Genomic DNA, 17348 nt, shown 5'->3' with positions numbered 1-17348 from the left:
AGCAGAAGAATATCAATAAAGTACGGGTGTTGATTTGTGATTGATTTGTGTACAAAATCTAAATAATATTCCTAAATATGATTCCATTAAACGAAGTATCCCTCTCAAGGTCACCGGAAGTTTAATGATAGCACATGGATTACAAAACCAAAACATGTCGCGATTATTGCGACTCAATTGTCAATTATATAATATTTATGCAGGTCGTTGTTGCTACTACAGTCGTGTAAATAATATTTCTATTTATTCAAAGGATGCCCTTTGTGAAAGGTTTCATATTATGCCCGTGCAATGTCACCAAAGTAAGTTTTTTTATTATTATTTCATTTGCTGTCATTTGAATGATATTGAAGTTCGACAAACAAAAGTTTGAGCCGTTCCACGATTACTGACACGCATGAAATCAGAGAAAAATCAATTGTATTGCAGCTTGTTGTTTTGTTTGAATTATATTCTAAAACATTGTCTGTAAATGTAAATGATTAATTACATTACACTTGTGATCCGTGGGACTGGGGAGCAAAAATAAAATACGTTACAGCCTACCAGGGGACACTTGATTGATTGAAATAATTGCGCTCCCCCCAACAAGCTGACTACAGGGCTTTAGCTAGCGGTTAGAGGTCGTTACCAGAGGGCAGCCCAACCAATGTCAGTCACTCGGCTTTATGAAATGAAATGAAATGAAATGGGGTTTTACGTCCTACTGTTCTGCTCCGAACTGGGCTAATGAAGACGGGCATACGCCATACAGTGTGCTATGAGGGAAATTTTGCCCGGACAGCGGCACTACGGCCTACTCTTATATCGAATTCCAACTGCCAAGGGATCTTTTACGTGCACGCCAATGTGTACACGGGACCTCGGTTTTTCGTCCCATCCGAACGACTAGACAGCTTTCCTTGTCAGCCCCTCCGTCCTGCATCACTGACAAGGGAGAACCACGCCGGAAAATCTGGATGAACTTTCTCGGCCAATGCAGGGATCGAACACCCGACCTCCAGGCTAGCGAGCTAGCGTCTTACCCACTTAGCCACGTGATCCCCACTCGGCTTTATGGGGTGCCCATACTGATAATCATATAATGTTATAGTTATGGGCACGTTGTCTTTGTATTGCGCCCAGGGTAGGGGGGGTCGGCATCTGCCCCTCTTGCCCCTCCCGCTAGCTACGGGCCTGTATCAAATCCACCCAAATCTTCCAGTATTTCATCTTGCATCATATAGATCTATATTTGATAACATATTTAATAATGAACAACAGTCAATGGCTTCAATAACGATTATGGCAAAAAGTATGAATCTTCTTTGATGGGTTTCTGTTTACAATATATCTGCTCAGAAGATACAAACTAGATTTTATCTGCATAACAGAGAGAGAGAGAAACAGGGCTTAATTTCCACTTGTCACAAATTAAATCAATCACGATTATGGCAAAAAGTATGAATGATCTTTGATGTGTTTCTGTTAAAAAAATTGCTGTTCAGAAATGATACAAACTAGATTTGATCTGAATGAGAGAGAGAGAGAGAGAGAGAGAGAGAGAGAGAGGAAAGGAGAGAGAGAGAGAGAGAGAGAGGAAAGGAGAGAGAGAGAGATAGAGAGAGAGAGAGAGCTTAATTTCCACTTGTCACAAACTAAATCAATTTGTGTATGGGTGATATGTCATGAATGTGTTTTTGTTTTTTATTTCAGCATGTCAGATTTCAACAAATTGTAATCTCTTTTCCAATTCTCTTCATGTTAAACAAGCACTGATGATGCAAACAAAGAAAACGAAAGTTCGAAAGAGAAAGAAAGGATCTACGATTGCAAGAAAAATTCACCGTGATTTAACTGCAGGTATGGTTACCCCTTGAAATGAAATGAAATGGGTTTTAACGTCCTACTGTTCTGTTCCGAACTGGGCTAATGAAGACAGGCATACACCATACAGTCTGCTATGATATTTTGCCCATCCAGCGGAACTATGGCCTAATCGTATATATCAAATTCCAACTGCCAGGAGTTCTTTTATGTGCATGTCAATATATGCACAAATCTTTCTTGTTCAACACTGGAGGGGGGGGGGGGGTTGGATGGCTGAATGGTTAGCGTGTGTGCACTGTATCATAAAGTCTGTCATTGAATCAACTGGCATGGTTTTAATTCCTTGATTGTACGTGACAAGGAGTAGGGTCGCCTGTCCAACCTCTTGGGTTTCCCAAGGTCTTCCGGTTTCCTCCCACTGCTAAAGACCCCTATGGACAAACAAAATATTGAAATAAAATCGACCATGTTTTAGTCCCGAAATGACCTAGTTTGTGTCGAGTGGACAGTGGACCTCTCTCTCTCTCTCTCTCTCTCCTCTGGTTATGAAAATGACAAAGTTTTTTAAAATAACATTTATCTTTTAGTTCTAGGAGCACGAGTGTCATTTTTAGCCAAAGAACAGCAAACTGTTAACAAGTCATCTCAATCTAGTCCAGCGTTAAATAAAGAGGCTGAAGAAACAAACATCAACCACCCAGTTTCGCAAATTGACAATAATTTTCCATTTCTTATTGATAACCCAAATCTTTCAAAAAAAATAAATTACACATCACCTGCCTCGAAAGTGCAACTGTTTCCAAAAACAGATGACATTATACGAATAGATGCTGTGAACTTTGGAACTTTAGTCAACACAAAAACAACAGATACAGGGCCATATTTCTCCAGTTCAAATTGTGGAACGATCGATAGTGTAAACGTTGCATCCCAGAATGCAAATTGGTTAACACAGTTATCTGCATTTAAATTACAGATGAATTCATGTGGCCGTGGCAAAAACAGAAATAACTTAGAACGTACAATCGAAAATGAAAAATTACAAGAAAACTTTACCAAAGATGAAAACTATTCTGAAACCACAGAGAAGAGAGTTTTCAGTGATAGTGTTGATAAATGTAAACAAATTGATGTGCCTTCCACAGAAACTGTGATACTTAACGAAATTAACAATGAACCGAAGCATATGTCAACGAATTCTTATCTTTTGACAGAGGAGTTAAACGAAGAATTTTTATCTCTACCTTTTAAGGAAGAGATGTCATTGCCGGGGGAGGTTATGTTGTCATCGGAGGAGGTTATGATGTCATCGGAGGAGGGTATGACATCATCGGAGGAGGTTGTGATGTCATCGGAGGCGGTTATGATGTCATCAGAGGAGGCTATGACATCATCGCCATGCAATCCAGAATATCTGTCTGAGGAAAGTTCAATTATTTTATCTCCGCAATTTACACATGGGACATCGTCGTCTTTGGAATCAGATGTTGTTGTTCCAGCGGAAGAAATTAATGGAATAACTTCAGTAGATAAAGGCAAAGACAGTATAAAAAAAAAACTTGTTAACAAGGAAAAATTGATATCAAATTTTAATGTGGATAAAAAATCCTTTGTTGAAGCTTGTTGTTCTGTGGGTAAGGTAGGTGTGGATATCTTGAAATATATTTTAAAATGAAATGAAATGGGGTTTAAAGTCCTACCGGTCTGCTCTGACCGTGCTCATGAAGACAGACATACACCTTGCCGTGATCTATAAGGGGAATTTTGCCTGGACAGCAGCGCTACACCTTGCTCTTTTATCGAATTCGAATTGCCAAGGGATCTTTTACGCTAATGTCAATGTGTACGGTAGACCGCGTCCCTTCTGAATGCCCATACATTGTCCCTTCCCAGGCACTCTGTCCTGTATCTGTGACAGTGAGGGGGGTCAACAGATTTAAAAATAATTGGGTACATAAAATGACGACTTACATGTAAATCTCTTTGTGTCAATATTTTTATTTGTCAAAATTATTTGTTCTTACATGTAAGTCAACGACACATGTAGGTTACCTTGAAAATTTACAATCAAATTTTGGATGCATGTTTTGTTGGTTGTTACTAATATGATTTTAAAAGTTCCATTTAACATGAAATATTGTTGACCATCAACCCTCTCTCTCTGATGTTTAAAGTCCATTCGACACAAACTAGGTCATTTTGGGACTAATATATGGTTGCATTTTATTTTAATAATTCGCTTGCAGGTAGTGGTCTTTAGCAGGAGGACCCGGGGAAAACCCACGAGGTTGGACAAATGACCCAACTCCTTGCCATGTACAAGCAGGGAATCGAAACCACACCACTTGAATCAATGAGAGATAGAGAGATGGGTTTAATGTCCACTCAACACAAACTAGGTCAGGACTAACACATGGTTCAGTTTTATTTCAATAATTTGCTTGCGCGTAGCGGTCTTCAGCAGTGGGTGGAAACCGGAGGACCCAGAGAGAAAACCCAAGAGGTTGTCAGGTACAACCGGGGAATCAAAACCACGCCAGTTGACTCAATGACTGACCTTATGATACAACGTACACAAGCTAACCATTCAGCTATTGAGAAATAGACCTCTTCATTCAAATCTGTATTTTTTTTATTCCAGCATCGGATAGCTCATAACTGTATAAAGTATTACAACTGTTATCCGTACAAGTTGTATGGTATTGATGTAAAAATAACAGATATAAATATCTATAATATTCTCATTCACAGCTGGGCTAAACAGGTAAATACATATATATAATATACAATATACAATATATGATATACACAAGGGCACCTGTCACATATCATCAAGTACATCGTAATATACACAGGGCACCTGTCACAAGTATTGACACACAGCTTCCCCAAAAATGACTTGGCTAATGAAGAGGGGTATACACCATGGAATGTGCGATGCAGCGAAAAATTTCCGAGACCGCAGAGCTACTACTTACTCTTATTTTGAATTCCAACTGCCAAGGGATCTTTTACATGCACACCAAACATAAGTCAAATATGCTGCCAACTCCGTTTTTTTATATAAATGACCAAGAGCCTGGTTTTGTGGGAGCAGCTCATACATGTATCTGTCTGATCATATTCATGTGTATTATAAACGATCCCAAGACTAGCATTTACAAGAAATTCCCAAATTTAACCTTTAAACTTTTGGATACAAATCTTTCCAGTTCAGTGCTCCTAATCTATGGAATTCCTTACCATTAAGAGTAAAATCTGCCCCTTCACTTGAATCATTCAAATCAAGATTAAAGACTCATCTGTCTAAATGTGAATGGAGTTGTATTTAACCGAATATACTGTTGTGTAAATAGTAAAGATATTTAATGTACATAGTGTTTTGCTCTTGCATTATAATTATACACTATTATGGAATACAAGTTACTTAAAAGTTTATGTTTGGCTATGTCTTGGCGAAGATTCTATTGTCTTTAACAAAGAAAGAATGACAACCATTGTACAAATCTGTGTTACAACTTCCATCACTTGGTTTCAGATCTTTTCACATGCAAATTTCAATTAATATAATGATTATTTGAATTATCATTAGTATTACTAATTAATGACTATGTAAATTATCATTAGTACTGCTAATTAATGCTTATTTGAATTATCATTAGTAATAATAATTAATGACTATGTAAATTATCATTAGTACTGCTAATTAATGATTACTTAAAAAATCGTAAATTATAATTAGTAGTACTAATAAAGATTACTAAGATTGTCACCTAATTAATGATTATTTAAATTATCATTAGTAATAATAATTAAGGATGAATTAAATTATTATTAGTAATACTAATTAATGATGATTTAAATTATTATTAGTAATACTAATTAATGATGATTTAAATTATTATTAGTAATACTAATTAATGATGATTTAAATTAGGCCGTGTTGAATTGATTCCTTGTTTCTCCTCGCCCGCGCGCTTAGGTCGAGGACCCCGAAAATCGTGCGCTTACGTTTTTAACACAAAAAAAAAATATTCAAAAAATTTCGGTTAATAACATCTAAATACAATTCTACCAAACATCAGAAGTCAATTCTCGTTGTTTATTCCTCGTTACGAACTAAATAAGTAAGTGCAGGGGGCCGCACTACACGCAAAACAAAAATCTACAAGATAAACCTGCGGACAAGACAGAAAATAGGCATTGCACCGAATAAACAAATATCAAATCAAGTGAATGGATCCGGTTGATAATACACATGTAGGGGCCCGCATACTATGGAATAAGTTACACTGTATATGATTGGATGAATTCCTCAAAATGGCGCGTGTAGCAGTCATTTCGGCTAATGAGAAAGCATATTATAAACTGTAAGACAATCGCTGATATTCAACCGCGAACCTGAATAATCAATTTTTCATTGGCTAAAATTATAACACATGTCATTATTATTCAAGTATTACCCAATCATATCTTGTGTAATAAATAACGCACGCCTTACAAAATGGTGAGCTATGCCGGGACATAGGTAAATTCGCGTACTGGTCGGCCTAATTTATTGATGTTCAAGGAAATAATAGTGGCCCCGTTCGCTCGTACGTTCGTTTCTGGAGTTTAACGAACGAACGAACAAACGGGACCACTATATTAGTTCCTTGAACATCAATAAATAAATTAGGCCGACCGGTACGCGAATTTACTTATCTCGACTCGACTTTGGTGGTTATTCCCAGCACTTTCACGTTCGATGATATTATCGAAACCATCTATAACTCAACAAGCGAATCAAATATCGTCTAACTGGAATGTTTCCATTGTATTTTAACACAAGAATACAGAAAATTTATATCAAAATATGGTTATTTCATTTTTTTAAAAAGTTAAACAAAGAAGCCACTTGTTACCAAATTTTAGTTTGTTATTAAATTTATTTAATTAAATATTATCTGTGTTTTTATTCTAACCAATAATATAACTAGATTATTTATAATATTATTAAAAATGGTACACAACCCTCAGACTATATAGGTATTATGCCAGACCACTTTGTGTTTTGAAACCCACTTTGTGTTGTGTTTACCGCACTACCGCACATGATTGCCTGAGTGGTGGCAGAAGAAACAAGGAATCAATTCAACACGGCCTTATTATTAGTAATACTAATTAATGATGATTTAAATTATCATTAGTAATACTAATTAATGTTTATTTAAATTATTATTAGTAATACTAATTAATGATGATTTAAATTATTATTAGTAATACTAATTAATGTTTATTTGAATTATCATTAGTAATACTAATTAATGTTTATTTAAATTATCATTAGTAATACTAATTATGATAAATTTTTATATTTTTGCAGATGAAGACAGAGCCTATTGAAGAATTAATGATGTTTATACGTAAAGATAATCTAGTCCCAAATTACAAGACATATGCCGGCTATTTGGAGTGTCTTGGTCGTCCAGAAGTAATAGATGAAACGGCATGTCGAAAAATTCTGGATGAAATGGTAATTGAGGTATGAAGTTTAAACTGCAGAATGACAGGCAGTTCAGATTCTACTAAAATTTACTTGGTTAATTTAAACAGGCAGCATGTAAGAGCTAAATGGTTAATTAGACATTTATGGCAAGCTGTCTAGTCATTTGGATGGGACAAAAAAATGAGGTCCTGTGTATACATTGGCATGCACGTAAAAGATCTCTTGGCAGTTAGAATGCGATATAAGAGTAGGCTGTAGTGTTACTGCCCGAGCAAAATTTCCCTCATAGCACATTACATGAAGTATGTCCGTCTTCATTAGCCCAGTCGGAGCAGAATAGTAGGATGTTAAACCCCATTTCATTTCATTTTCCAATATTAAGTAGATTAGAATGGTTCGGCCATATAATGATTTAATTCAGAGAAGCGAGAACGGCCAGCTCTGTATCTAAATCCTGGAGGATTGTGGGTTAGGATAGGGGTTAGGCTTGGCCCAGGGTTAGGTTTAAAATAGTGGGCAAAATCGTCCCCTAAACCATGGATTAATTCTCTCCAAAAAGCCTTGGTCGATTTTCGATGTCACTATCTAATTGCTGTTCATTTATTCATAAATTTCAGTCAAATTGATCCACTCTGAACCGAGAATTTAGGCCCAGCCTCATATCATTACTAAAGTCGGTACAAAACATAGTCTCGATTATACATTATGGTTTGGATAAGTTAATTAATGTCTAATTAATAATTTAGATAACATTTAAGGTCTTAAGAAAGTCGGCAGATTTAGCTCTTGTATAATGTATGTTTAAAAAGTATTTATATTTGGTTTATTTTTAGAAATTAGATGTGAAAGATTTGTTTAATGAATGTACGTTTAAGAGAGATGAAAGACAGTGCATCTTGAAGGTAAGTAATACCCCCGTCAAACCGGGATGGTGTCCTTACTGCGCTGCTACGGTGATGGAAAATGGTCCCAGAGCGCGTCAAGAGCGGCATTAGCGTGGTAAAAGCGTTATGGAAACGCCAGATATCGTGCAGTGGTCGCCAATGATCGCCGAGTCACAGCGATTGTTTTGAGCATGTTCAAAACAAACGCCAAGGTTATGTGATCTGACCTGGAAAGCTGTGAGGAGGCAACTTTTTTCAAGTTGGTAATTTTTTTATGGACATTTTCTCATGTAGTGTTCATGTTTGCCGGCGACCTTGTGCATTTTCTGTTCGCTGTTCGGTCGCAGCAGCGCAGTAAGGATGCCGGGCGGGTCTGACAGGGGCTTAATAGACTAGTATAAAAGGAATGAAATGAGATAGGGTTTAACGTTCTACTGTTCTGTTCCGACTGGGCTAATGAAGACGGACATACACCATACAGTGTGCAATGAGGGGGAAATTTTGCCCGGGCAGCGGCACTACGGCCTACTCTTATATATCGAATTCCAGCTGCCAAGAGTTCTTTTACATGCTCGCCAATATAAACACAGCACCTTGTTTTTTCGTTCCATAGTCGTTCGGTCATTTTGGGACTAACAACTGGTACATTTTGTTAATTATTCTCTTGCGCGTAGAGGTCTTAAGCAGTTAGAGAAAATCAGCTAGAGACAAAAACGGACAGGCAACCTTCATCCTTGTCAGGAGTCACGGTGGCTAAGTGGGTAAGACGCTGGCTCGCTGGCCTGGAGGTCAGGTGTTCGATCCCTGTATTGGCAGTAGTGCAGGATGGAGGGTCTGACAGGGACAGCTGTCTAGTCGTTCAGATGGGACAAAAAACGAGATCCTGCGTATATATTGGCGCTCACGTAAAAGATTCCTTGGCAGGTTGAATTTGATATAAAGAGTAAGCCATAGTGCTGCTGCCCAGGCAAAATTTCCCTCCTATCGTATGCCCAGTCGGAGCAGAACAGTAGCATGTTAAACACCATTTCATTTCATTTTCGTACTTGTCAGGTTCAAGTTTGGTATCGAAACCATGCCACTTGACAGACCTAATGGTCTAAAGTAGATGCGTTAGATCATTTAGAGTCCCAACCGCCCTATAATAACCAAAGTTATTCAACTTGTAATCAGTTTAGTTTCAAAATGGCCAGAATATTGTGTTGAGATTAAATTCCATTTCTTTTCTCTGCATTTAGTTAAATTGAATCTTGAGGTGATAAAGATTTGTAGGTAAATTTTAAGGCACGTCTCAAACTGTTTATTTTCTTATTTACATTGTCAGGCAATACAGTCAGCTGATCCTTATTATATACCTAACAGTCCTCCAGAACCCAAATTATACGAAGGGGAATTATTGTCACCTTTAAATGATAAACTACCACCAGATCAGGTAATTATAAGTTTATTGGGGAGGTTAGGTAGAAGTGAAATCATCAGGGAGGTTAAGTAGGAGTGTGATCATCAGGGAGGTTAAGTAGGGGTGATCACCAGGGAGGTTAAGTAGGGGTGAGATTATCAGGGAGGTTAAGTAGGGGTGAGATTATCAGGGAGGTTAAGTAGGAATCATCAGGGAGGTTAAGTAGGAGTGAGATCATCAGGGAGGGTAAGTAGGAGTGAGATCATCAGGGAGGGTAAGTAGGAGTGAGATCATCAGGGAGGGTAAGTAGGAGTGAGATCATCAGGGAGGTTAAGTAGGGGTGAGATTATCAGGGAGGTTAAGTAGAAGGGAGGTTAAGTAGAAGTGAGATCATCAGGGAGGTTAAGTAGGAGTGTGATCATCAGGGAGGTTAAGTAGGAGTGTGATCATCAGGGAGGGTAAGTAGGAGTATGATCATCAGGGAGGTTAAGTAGGAGTGAGATCATCAGGGAGGTTAAGTAGGAGTGAGATCATCAAGGAGGTTAAGTAGGAATCATATCATCAGGGAGGTTAAGTTGGAGTGAGATCATCAGGGAGGTTAAGTTGGAGTGAGATCATCAGGAAGGTTTATCAGGAATCAGATCATCAGGGAGGTTAAGTATGGGTGAGATCATCAGGGAGGTTAAGTAGGAGTGTGATCATCAGGGAGGGTAAGTAGGAGTGAGATCATCAGGGAGGTTAATCAGGAATCAGATCATCAGGGAGGTGAAGTAGGAGTGAGATCATCAAGGAGGTTAAGTAGGAATCATATCATCAGGGAGGTTAAGTAGGAGTATGATCACCAGGGAGGTTAAGTAGGAGTGAGATCATCAGGGAGGTTAAGTAGGAGTATGATCACCAGGGAGGTTAAGTAGGAATCAGATCATCAGGGAGGTGAAGTAGGAGTGAGATCATCAGGGAGGTTAAGTAGGAGTATGATCACCAGGGAGGTTAAGTAGGAATCATATCATCAAGGAGGTTAAGTTGGAGTGAGATCATCAGGGAGGTTAAGTAGGAGTATGATCACCAGGGAGGTTAAGTAGGAATCATATCATTAGGTTAAGCAGCAATTGAATCTTTTAGCTTAGATCCTATACACAACTAAGTTTTGTTACTTTCTGAATAATAAATAACATTAACTACACTTGCTTGGGTTGGAAGGTTTTAACGTCCAATTTACAAGCGTTTGATTTCTCGATCACTGTTAAAAAATAAACAACCCAATTGATTATTGATGTATAATGATTAATTTTTGAACAGTGGTCAGGAAATTAAATACTTGTAAATTAGACACTCATTAGTAAAATTAATCAGTCAGCTTTAAACTGGACACAAGTACAAATTAGATGATTTTGGGTGATTTTAAATGATTTTTACGAATTTTTAAACAAAGAATTGATATTAAAAGAATGTGAAAGAAATTAGTGCTAGATACACAAGATCAAATGATACCCAGGTTACAGTGACATCCACATGGAGGGTCTGACAAAAACAGCTGTCTAGTCTTTCGGATGGGACGAAAAACTGAGAACCCGTGTACACATGTGCACGTAAAAAATCCCTTGACAGATGGAATTTGATATAAAAGTAGGCTGTAGTGCCACTGTCCGGGCAAAATTTCCCTCATAGCACACTGTATGGCATATGCCCGTCTTCATTAGCCCAGTTCGGAGCAGAACAGTAGGACATTAAACCTCATTTCATTTCATCCACAGGTTGTTATAATAATATTTCTATTTTAGGTTATAGAGAGTAATCCATTCACTGGTGTTTTATCGACAGAGGAGATAAAGAAAAGGGCCAAATTACAGTTGAACTGGGAGTTAAAGGGCTCTATTACAGTTTCATCAATATATAAAAAACCTAAACCAACAGATCATACTCTAGATATGGTAGGTTATAGAGAGAGAGGGAGAGGGGGAGAGAGGGAGAGAGGGGGGGGAAAAGAGAGATAGCGGGGGGGAAGAGAGAGAGAGAGAGAGATACTCGACACAAACTGTAGGTCATTTCGGGAGTAACATATGATTTAATTTTATTTCAATAATTCGCTTGCGTGTAGGGGTCTTTAGCAGTGGGAGGAAACCGGAGGACCCCACAACGAGGTTGGACAGGAGACCCTACTCCTTGTCACGTACAACCGGGGATTCGAAACCACGCCAGTCGACTCAATGACAGACTTTATGATATGTAATGTGCCAAATCTCATACGTCTGATGTTGGGGAAAAAATTCTATTTTGATGGCATATTCTCGAAATTATGATAATATTTTTAATGGGGTTTATGTTTTTAAATAAATAAATAAACACGCTAAGAAATGTTGATGTATATTTCGATTGGAATAATGTAGGCCCTAAGTAGTTAATTGTTTTAGAATATAGTGCGTGCTGGAGTCGAATGCGATTATTTAGCAGTTGGTGTCACTCGCTTTTTGTGGAAGAGCGACGTTTACTGCCAAATGAATATCGGGACGTCATTTTTTTTTACCTTCCGTATATATAAGTTGAAACAGAAAGAGAGAGAGAAATGGGGTTTAACGTCCAATCGACACAAACTAGGTCATTTTGGGACTAACACATGGTCCAATTTTATTTCAATAATTCGCTTGCCCGTAGGGGTCTTTAGCAGTGGGAGGAAACCGGAGGACCCGGAGAAAACCCACGAGGTTGGACAGGCGACCCTACTCCTTGTCACGTACAACCGGGGAATCGAAACCCCCACCAGTTGACTCAATGACAGACCTTATGATAGAGCGTGCGCATGTGCTAACCATTCGGCCATCCAAGCCCCCAAGTCAAAACAGACTGTAAGACGTATGCCGAACTTCTGCTGAAAAATGTATCGACTTCTGCTGAAAAATGTATTGACTTATGACCCGAAAAATACGGTAATTTTGGAGGAATCTGAATCAGGTATGGATCGACTGTAGTCGGCATGCTTTCATTCTATGGTATTACGATGTCACGTAATTTTGTAGGAATATTATTGACATAAATTTGTATACGGTACAGGAATTAAACATGAAAAATAACGAGGTTCACCTATTTTTTTATTACGTATGAATTTGAATATTTTGTTGACATGTGATTCTTAATTGTGGTTTGAAAACACCTGCTTAAATAATGATAAGTGTTATGCCCCTTTATTTGCGGGACAAAAATGTTTGACAAGAAAATTTTTGAAATCCCATCACTGCGTTAAACCCTATTTCATTTCATTTTTTTTTATTTTTTTTACTTTAACAGAGAGAGAAATTGTGCGAGCTTCGAGAAGAGTGGAGAAAATCATTGATCAAGGCATTTAAAAACAAACTGAAATATTATCAAAGAAAAAGTGAAAGTAGGTAAAATTAAAAATATTTTACAAGTTGTTTAGGTATTTATGTTTCATCCACAAAACATTCAGTACATTATATATCTCAACTATCAGTACATAATGTATCTCAACTATCAGTACAGAATTTATCTCAACAATCAGTACATGGTTTATCCCAACTAATAGTACAGAATTTATCTCAACTATCAGTACATAATGTATCTCAACTATCAGTACAGAATTTATCTCAACAATCAGTACATGGTTTATCCCAACTAATAGTACAGAATTTATCTCAACTATCAGTACAGAATTTATCTCAAAACCCAAAAATCAGTACAAAATTTATCTCAACTATCAGAGGCCTTATTCAGCAGCTAAGAACTAAAATTTATACAAGGATTTTAACACCGAAAAGGCTGTATCTTTAAAATATTTTAAACAGTTTTCATGAATAAGCTCCCTGTACAGTATTTATGGCAGTGAGTACAGAACACACATCACAGTACACCATATAAACCTCTAAACACAAGGCAGTACAGAACACACATCACAGTACATCATATAAACCTCTAAACACAAGGCAGTACAGAACACATCACAGCACACCATATAAACCTCTAAACACAAGGCAGTACAGAACACACATCACAGTACACCATATAAACCTCTAAACACAAGGCAGTACAGAACACATCACAGTACACCATATAAACCTCTAAACACAAGGCAGTACAGAACACACATCACAGTACATCATATAAACCTCTAAACACAAGGCAGTACAGAACACACATCACAGTAAATCATATAAACCTCTAAACACAAGGCAGTACAGAACACACATCACAGTACATCATATAAACCTCTAAACACAAGGCAGTACAGAACACATCACAGTACACCATATAAACCTCTAAACATGTGACAGTACAGAACACCCATCACAGTACATCATATATACCTCTAAACATGAGATGGTACAGAACACATCACAGTACACCATATAAACCCTCTAAACATGAGACAGTACAGAACACATCACAGTACACCATATAAACCTCTAAACATGTGACAGTACAGAACACCCATCACAGTACATCATATATACCTCTAAACATGAGATGGTACAGAACACATCACAGTACACCATATAAACCCTCTAAACATGAGACAGTACAGAACACCCATCACAGTACACTATATAAACCTCTAAACATGTGACAGTACAGAATATTGCTTAGTAGTCTGGTAAATCAAAAACTAAATTTATTTTTTAATTTCAGGAAGCCGTTCGTATAATATCTACCCGTTTTTAAAGATGATGACACCATATGAATATGCTGAATTGGCATTACAGGTACTATTACCAATATTTACTCACTCACTGTTTCCAGTTCAAATACTTTTTTTAAACTGAGAAGATGTGCCAGAATTCTCTGTAGCAAACATCAACATCATTTGTATGTCTTGTAGTGATTGTTAATCTTCAATTTGACCCGAGTGTAGTCATTGTTAATCTTCAATTTGACCCGAGTGTAGTCATTGTTAATCTTCAATTTGACCCGAGTGTAGTCATTGTTAATCTTCAATTTGACCCGAGTGTAGTCATTGTTAATCTTCAATTTGACCCGAGTGTAGTCATTGTTAATCTTCAATTTGACCCGAGTGTAGTCATTGTTAATCTTCAATTTGACCCGAGTGTAGTCATTGTTAATCTTCAATTTGACTTGAGTGTAGTCATTGTTAATCTTCAATTTGACCCGAGTGTAGTCATTGTTAATCTTCAATTTGACCCGAGTGTAGTCATTGTTAATCTTCGATTTCACTCAAATCCTTCAGTTATTAGTATTTATATAATGAAAACTTGATTATCTTGGTGGAACAGCCAATAGCCTCACGTTTATAATGAAATTGTTTGTGTCAATAGCCTCAGGTTTACAATGAAAATGTTTTTGTCAATAACCCCAGGTTTATAATGATAATGTTTGTGTCAGAAAGCTCAGGTTTACAATGAAAATGTTTTTGTCAATAACCCCAGGTTTATAATGAAAATGTTTGTGTCAATAGCCTCAGGTTTACAATGAAAATGTTTTTGTCAGTAACCCCAGGTTTATAATGAAAATGTTTGTGTCAATAGCCTCAGGTTTACAATGAAAATGTTTTTGTCAATAACCCCAGGTTTATAATGAAAATGTTTGTGTCAATAGCCTCAGGTTTACAATGAAAATGTTTTTGTCAATAACCCCAGGTTTATAATGAAAATGTTTGTGTCAGAAAGCTCAGGTTTACAATGAAAATGTTTTTGTCAATAACCCCAGGTTTATAATGAAAATGTTTGTGTCAGAAAGCTCAGGTTTACAATGAAAATGTTTTTGTCAATAACCCCAGGTTTATAATGAAAATGTTTGTGTCAGAAAGCTCAGGTTTTAATAAAAATGTTTGTGTCGGTAACCTCAGGTTTATAATGAAAATGTTTGTGTCAATAACCTCAGGTTTTAATGAAAATCTTTGTGTCAATAACCTCAGGTTTTAATGAAAATCTTTGTGTCAATAACCTCAGGTTAATGAGATGATAATAGTTTTAAGAATTATTTGGGGGTTTTTTTTTTAATTTAAACAGGAAATTAAGCATATGTTAAACTATTCTGAGACCTACAGTCCAAGACTATCTTACTTAAGAAAAGCACTGGGTAACAAAGTATGGCAGCATTGTCTTGTGAAAGAAAAAATACGCTCAGAAGAAATTAAAAAAGTAAGAATTTTTATTATTAGACATTGTGCAAGTTGAGGCAAATATATTTGTGCACTGAGACCACACTAGTGAAGTTTTCCATTAAAGGACAATATTCACTGTAACCCAGGTATCGTTTAATCTTGTGTATCTAGCACCAATTTCTTTCACATTCGTTTAATATCAAATCTTTGTTTAAAAATTTGTAAAAACTGTTTAAAATCACCATAAATTATTTAATTTGTACTTGTGTCCTGTTTAAAGCTGACCATTCAATTTTGATAATGAGTGTCCAATTTACAAGCGTTTAATTTCTCAATCATTGTTAGAAGATAAACAACCCAATTGATTAATGATGTATAATGATTAATTTTTGAAAGAAATTAGTGCTAGATACACAAGATTAAATGACACCTGGGTTACAGTGATTGGTGCCAGTCATTATCACATATGTGATAGAACTGGTTAAATACGTTCCAAATATTATTTTATCACAGAGATCATTGCTACGATAGATGCATAATCAATGCTTCAACAATCAGAAGTGACGAACACAAAAGGAAAACACGAGTTATTCCTCTATATAACTGACTGAAGTGACGGGTGATAACAGAAACATGGGCGAATTTCTGCTCACTGATAATTCTTTCAAAGACCAAAAGTTGTTATCTGAGACTGTAAGAGTATATCTGACAATTAAAAAAAGTAACTGAATGTCATTAGATAAGAGAACACGAGAAAAATAGAAACAGTCCGTACATTCACGTGTGTTTATTCATTCTATACTTATAAACACTTGGTAATGCACAGACTTTTTCTATTGATCTTTCATGTTCTCTTATCTAGTGACGATCAATTTTTCAGATATCCTTTCACAGTCTCACACAACAACTTAAAGAAATGTAAGGTCAGATTGGTGAGATATACCACCAGGTGTAATTCTGGTTTCAATTTGATTAAAACACAGATCCTATTTCGTTTCGTTTTTAAAATTCAAAATTTCGTTTTACTTGTCTTTACTACACTTGGATCTGGAAGAGTTGTTATCATTATCAGTGTTCTGAATGATGTGAGGGATGAGCCAATGAAACGGTCTGTTACGGCATGTTCATGGCGTGAGGTGCACAGAACTGTGGGTAACCCACTAAAAACATCAACGCTGATTGGTTAAATGTCTGATGTCATAGGGCCAAAAGCTACTCGCATGACCTCTGACACACCCTTCCACTACAACCGATCAGATCTTCATGTAGTAAAGGCTATCAAAAGTGTAAAATAATGTCACAAAATATAGTTCTGTCTTTTAATCAGATTGATTCTGGTGTATGAATCACCAGTAGAGAGAGAGGGAGAGGAGGAGGAGGGAGAGTTTAACGTACACTCGACACAAACTAGGTTATTTGGGGTTTAACACATGGTTCAATTTTATTTCAATAATTCGCTTGCGCGTAGGGGTCTTAAGCAGTGGGAGGAAACCAGAGGACCCGGAGAAAACCCATGAGGTTGGCCAGGCTACCCTACTCCTTGTCACGTACAACCTGGGGAATCGAAACCACGCCACTTGATTCAATGCCAGACCTTATGATACAGCGCGCACGAGCTAACTATTCAGCCATCCACCCCCCCCCCCCACCACCACCCCTATAACCCAAGTATCCCCGAATGTAAACTATCCCTATAAC

At 37.1% G+C, this 17348-nt stretch overlaps 1 protein-coding gene across 1 annotated transcript in view; it reads left to right on the top strand.

Moving 5' to 3' along the window:
• The first annotated feature begins 127 nt into the window (after positions 1-127).
• Positions 128-17348, top strand: part of LOC126827246 (DNA-directed RNA polymerase, mitochondrial) — a 45858-nt gene continuing 28637 nt past the window's right edge. Inside the window, exons 1-11 of the mRNA XM_056102331.1 lie at positions 128-302; positions 1696-1842; positions 2397-3448; positions 4451-4573; positions 7175-7333; positions 8131-8199; positions 9506-9613; positions 11362-11511; positions 12863-12956; positions 14219-14292; positions 15556-15687. Of these exons, the coding sequence (XP_055958306.1) occupies positions 155-302; positions 1696-1842; positions 2397-3448; positions 4451-4573; positions 7175-7333; positions 8131-8199; positions 9506-9613; positions 11362-11511; positions 12863-12956; positions 14219-14292; positions 15556-15687 (2256 nt within the window). The 5' untranslated portion in view covers positions 128-154. The remainder of the gene's footprint in view (positions 303-1695; positions 1843-2396; positions 3449-4450; positions 4574-7174; positions 7334-8130; positions 8200-9505; positions 9614-11361; positions 11512-12862; positions 12957-14218; positions 14293-15555; positions 15688-17348) is intronic.

Source organism: Patella vulgata, chromosome 7 (assembly GCF_932274485.2).
Source record: "Patella vulgata chromosome 7, xgPatVulg1.2, whole genome shotgun sequence".
NCBI classification, from domain to species: Eukaryota; Metazoa; Mollusca; class Gastropoda; family Patellidae; genus Patella; species Patella vulgata.
Note: the sequence above shows the minus strand (reverse complement) of the source record. Positions and strands in the feature narration are given on the sequence as shown.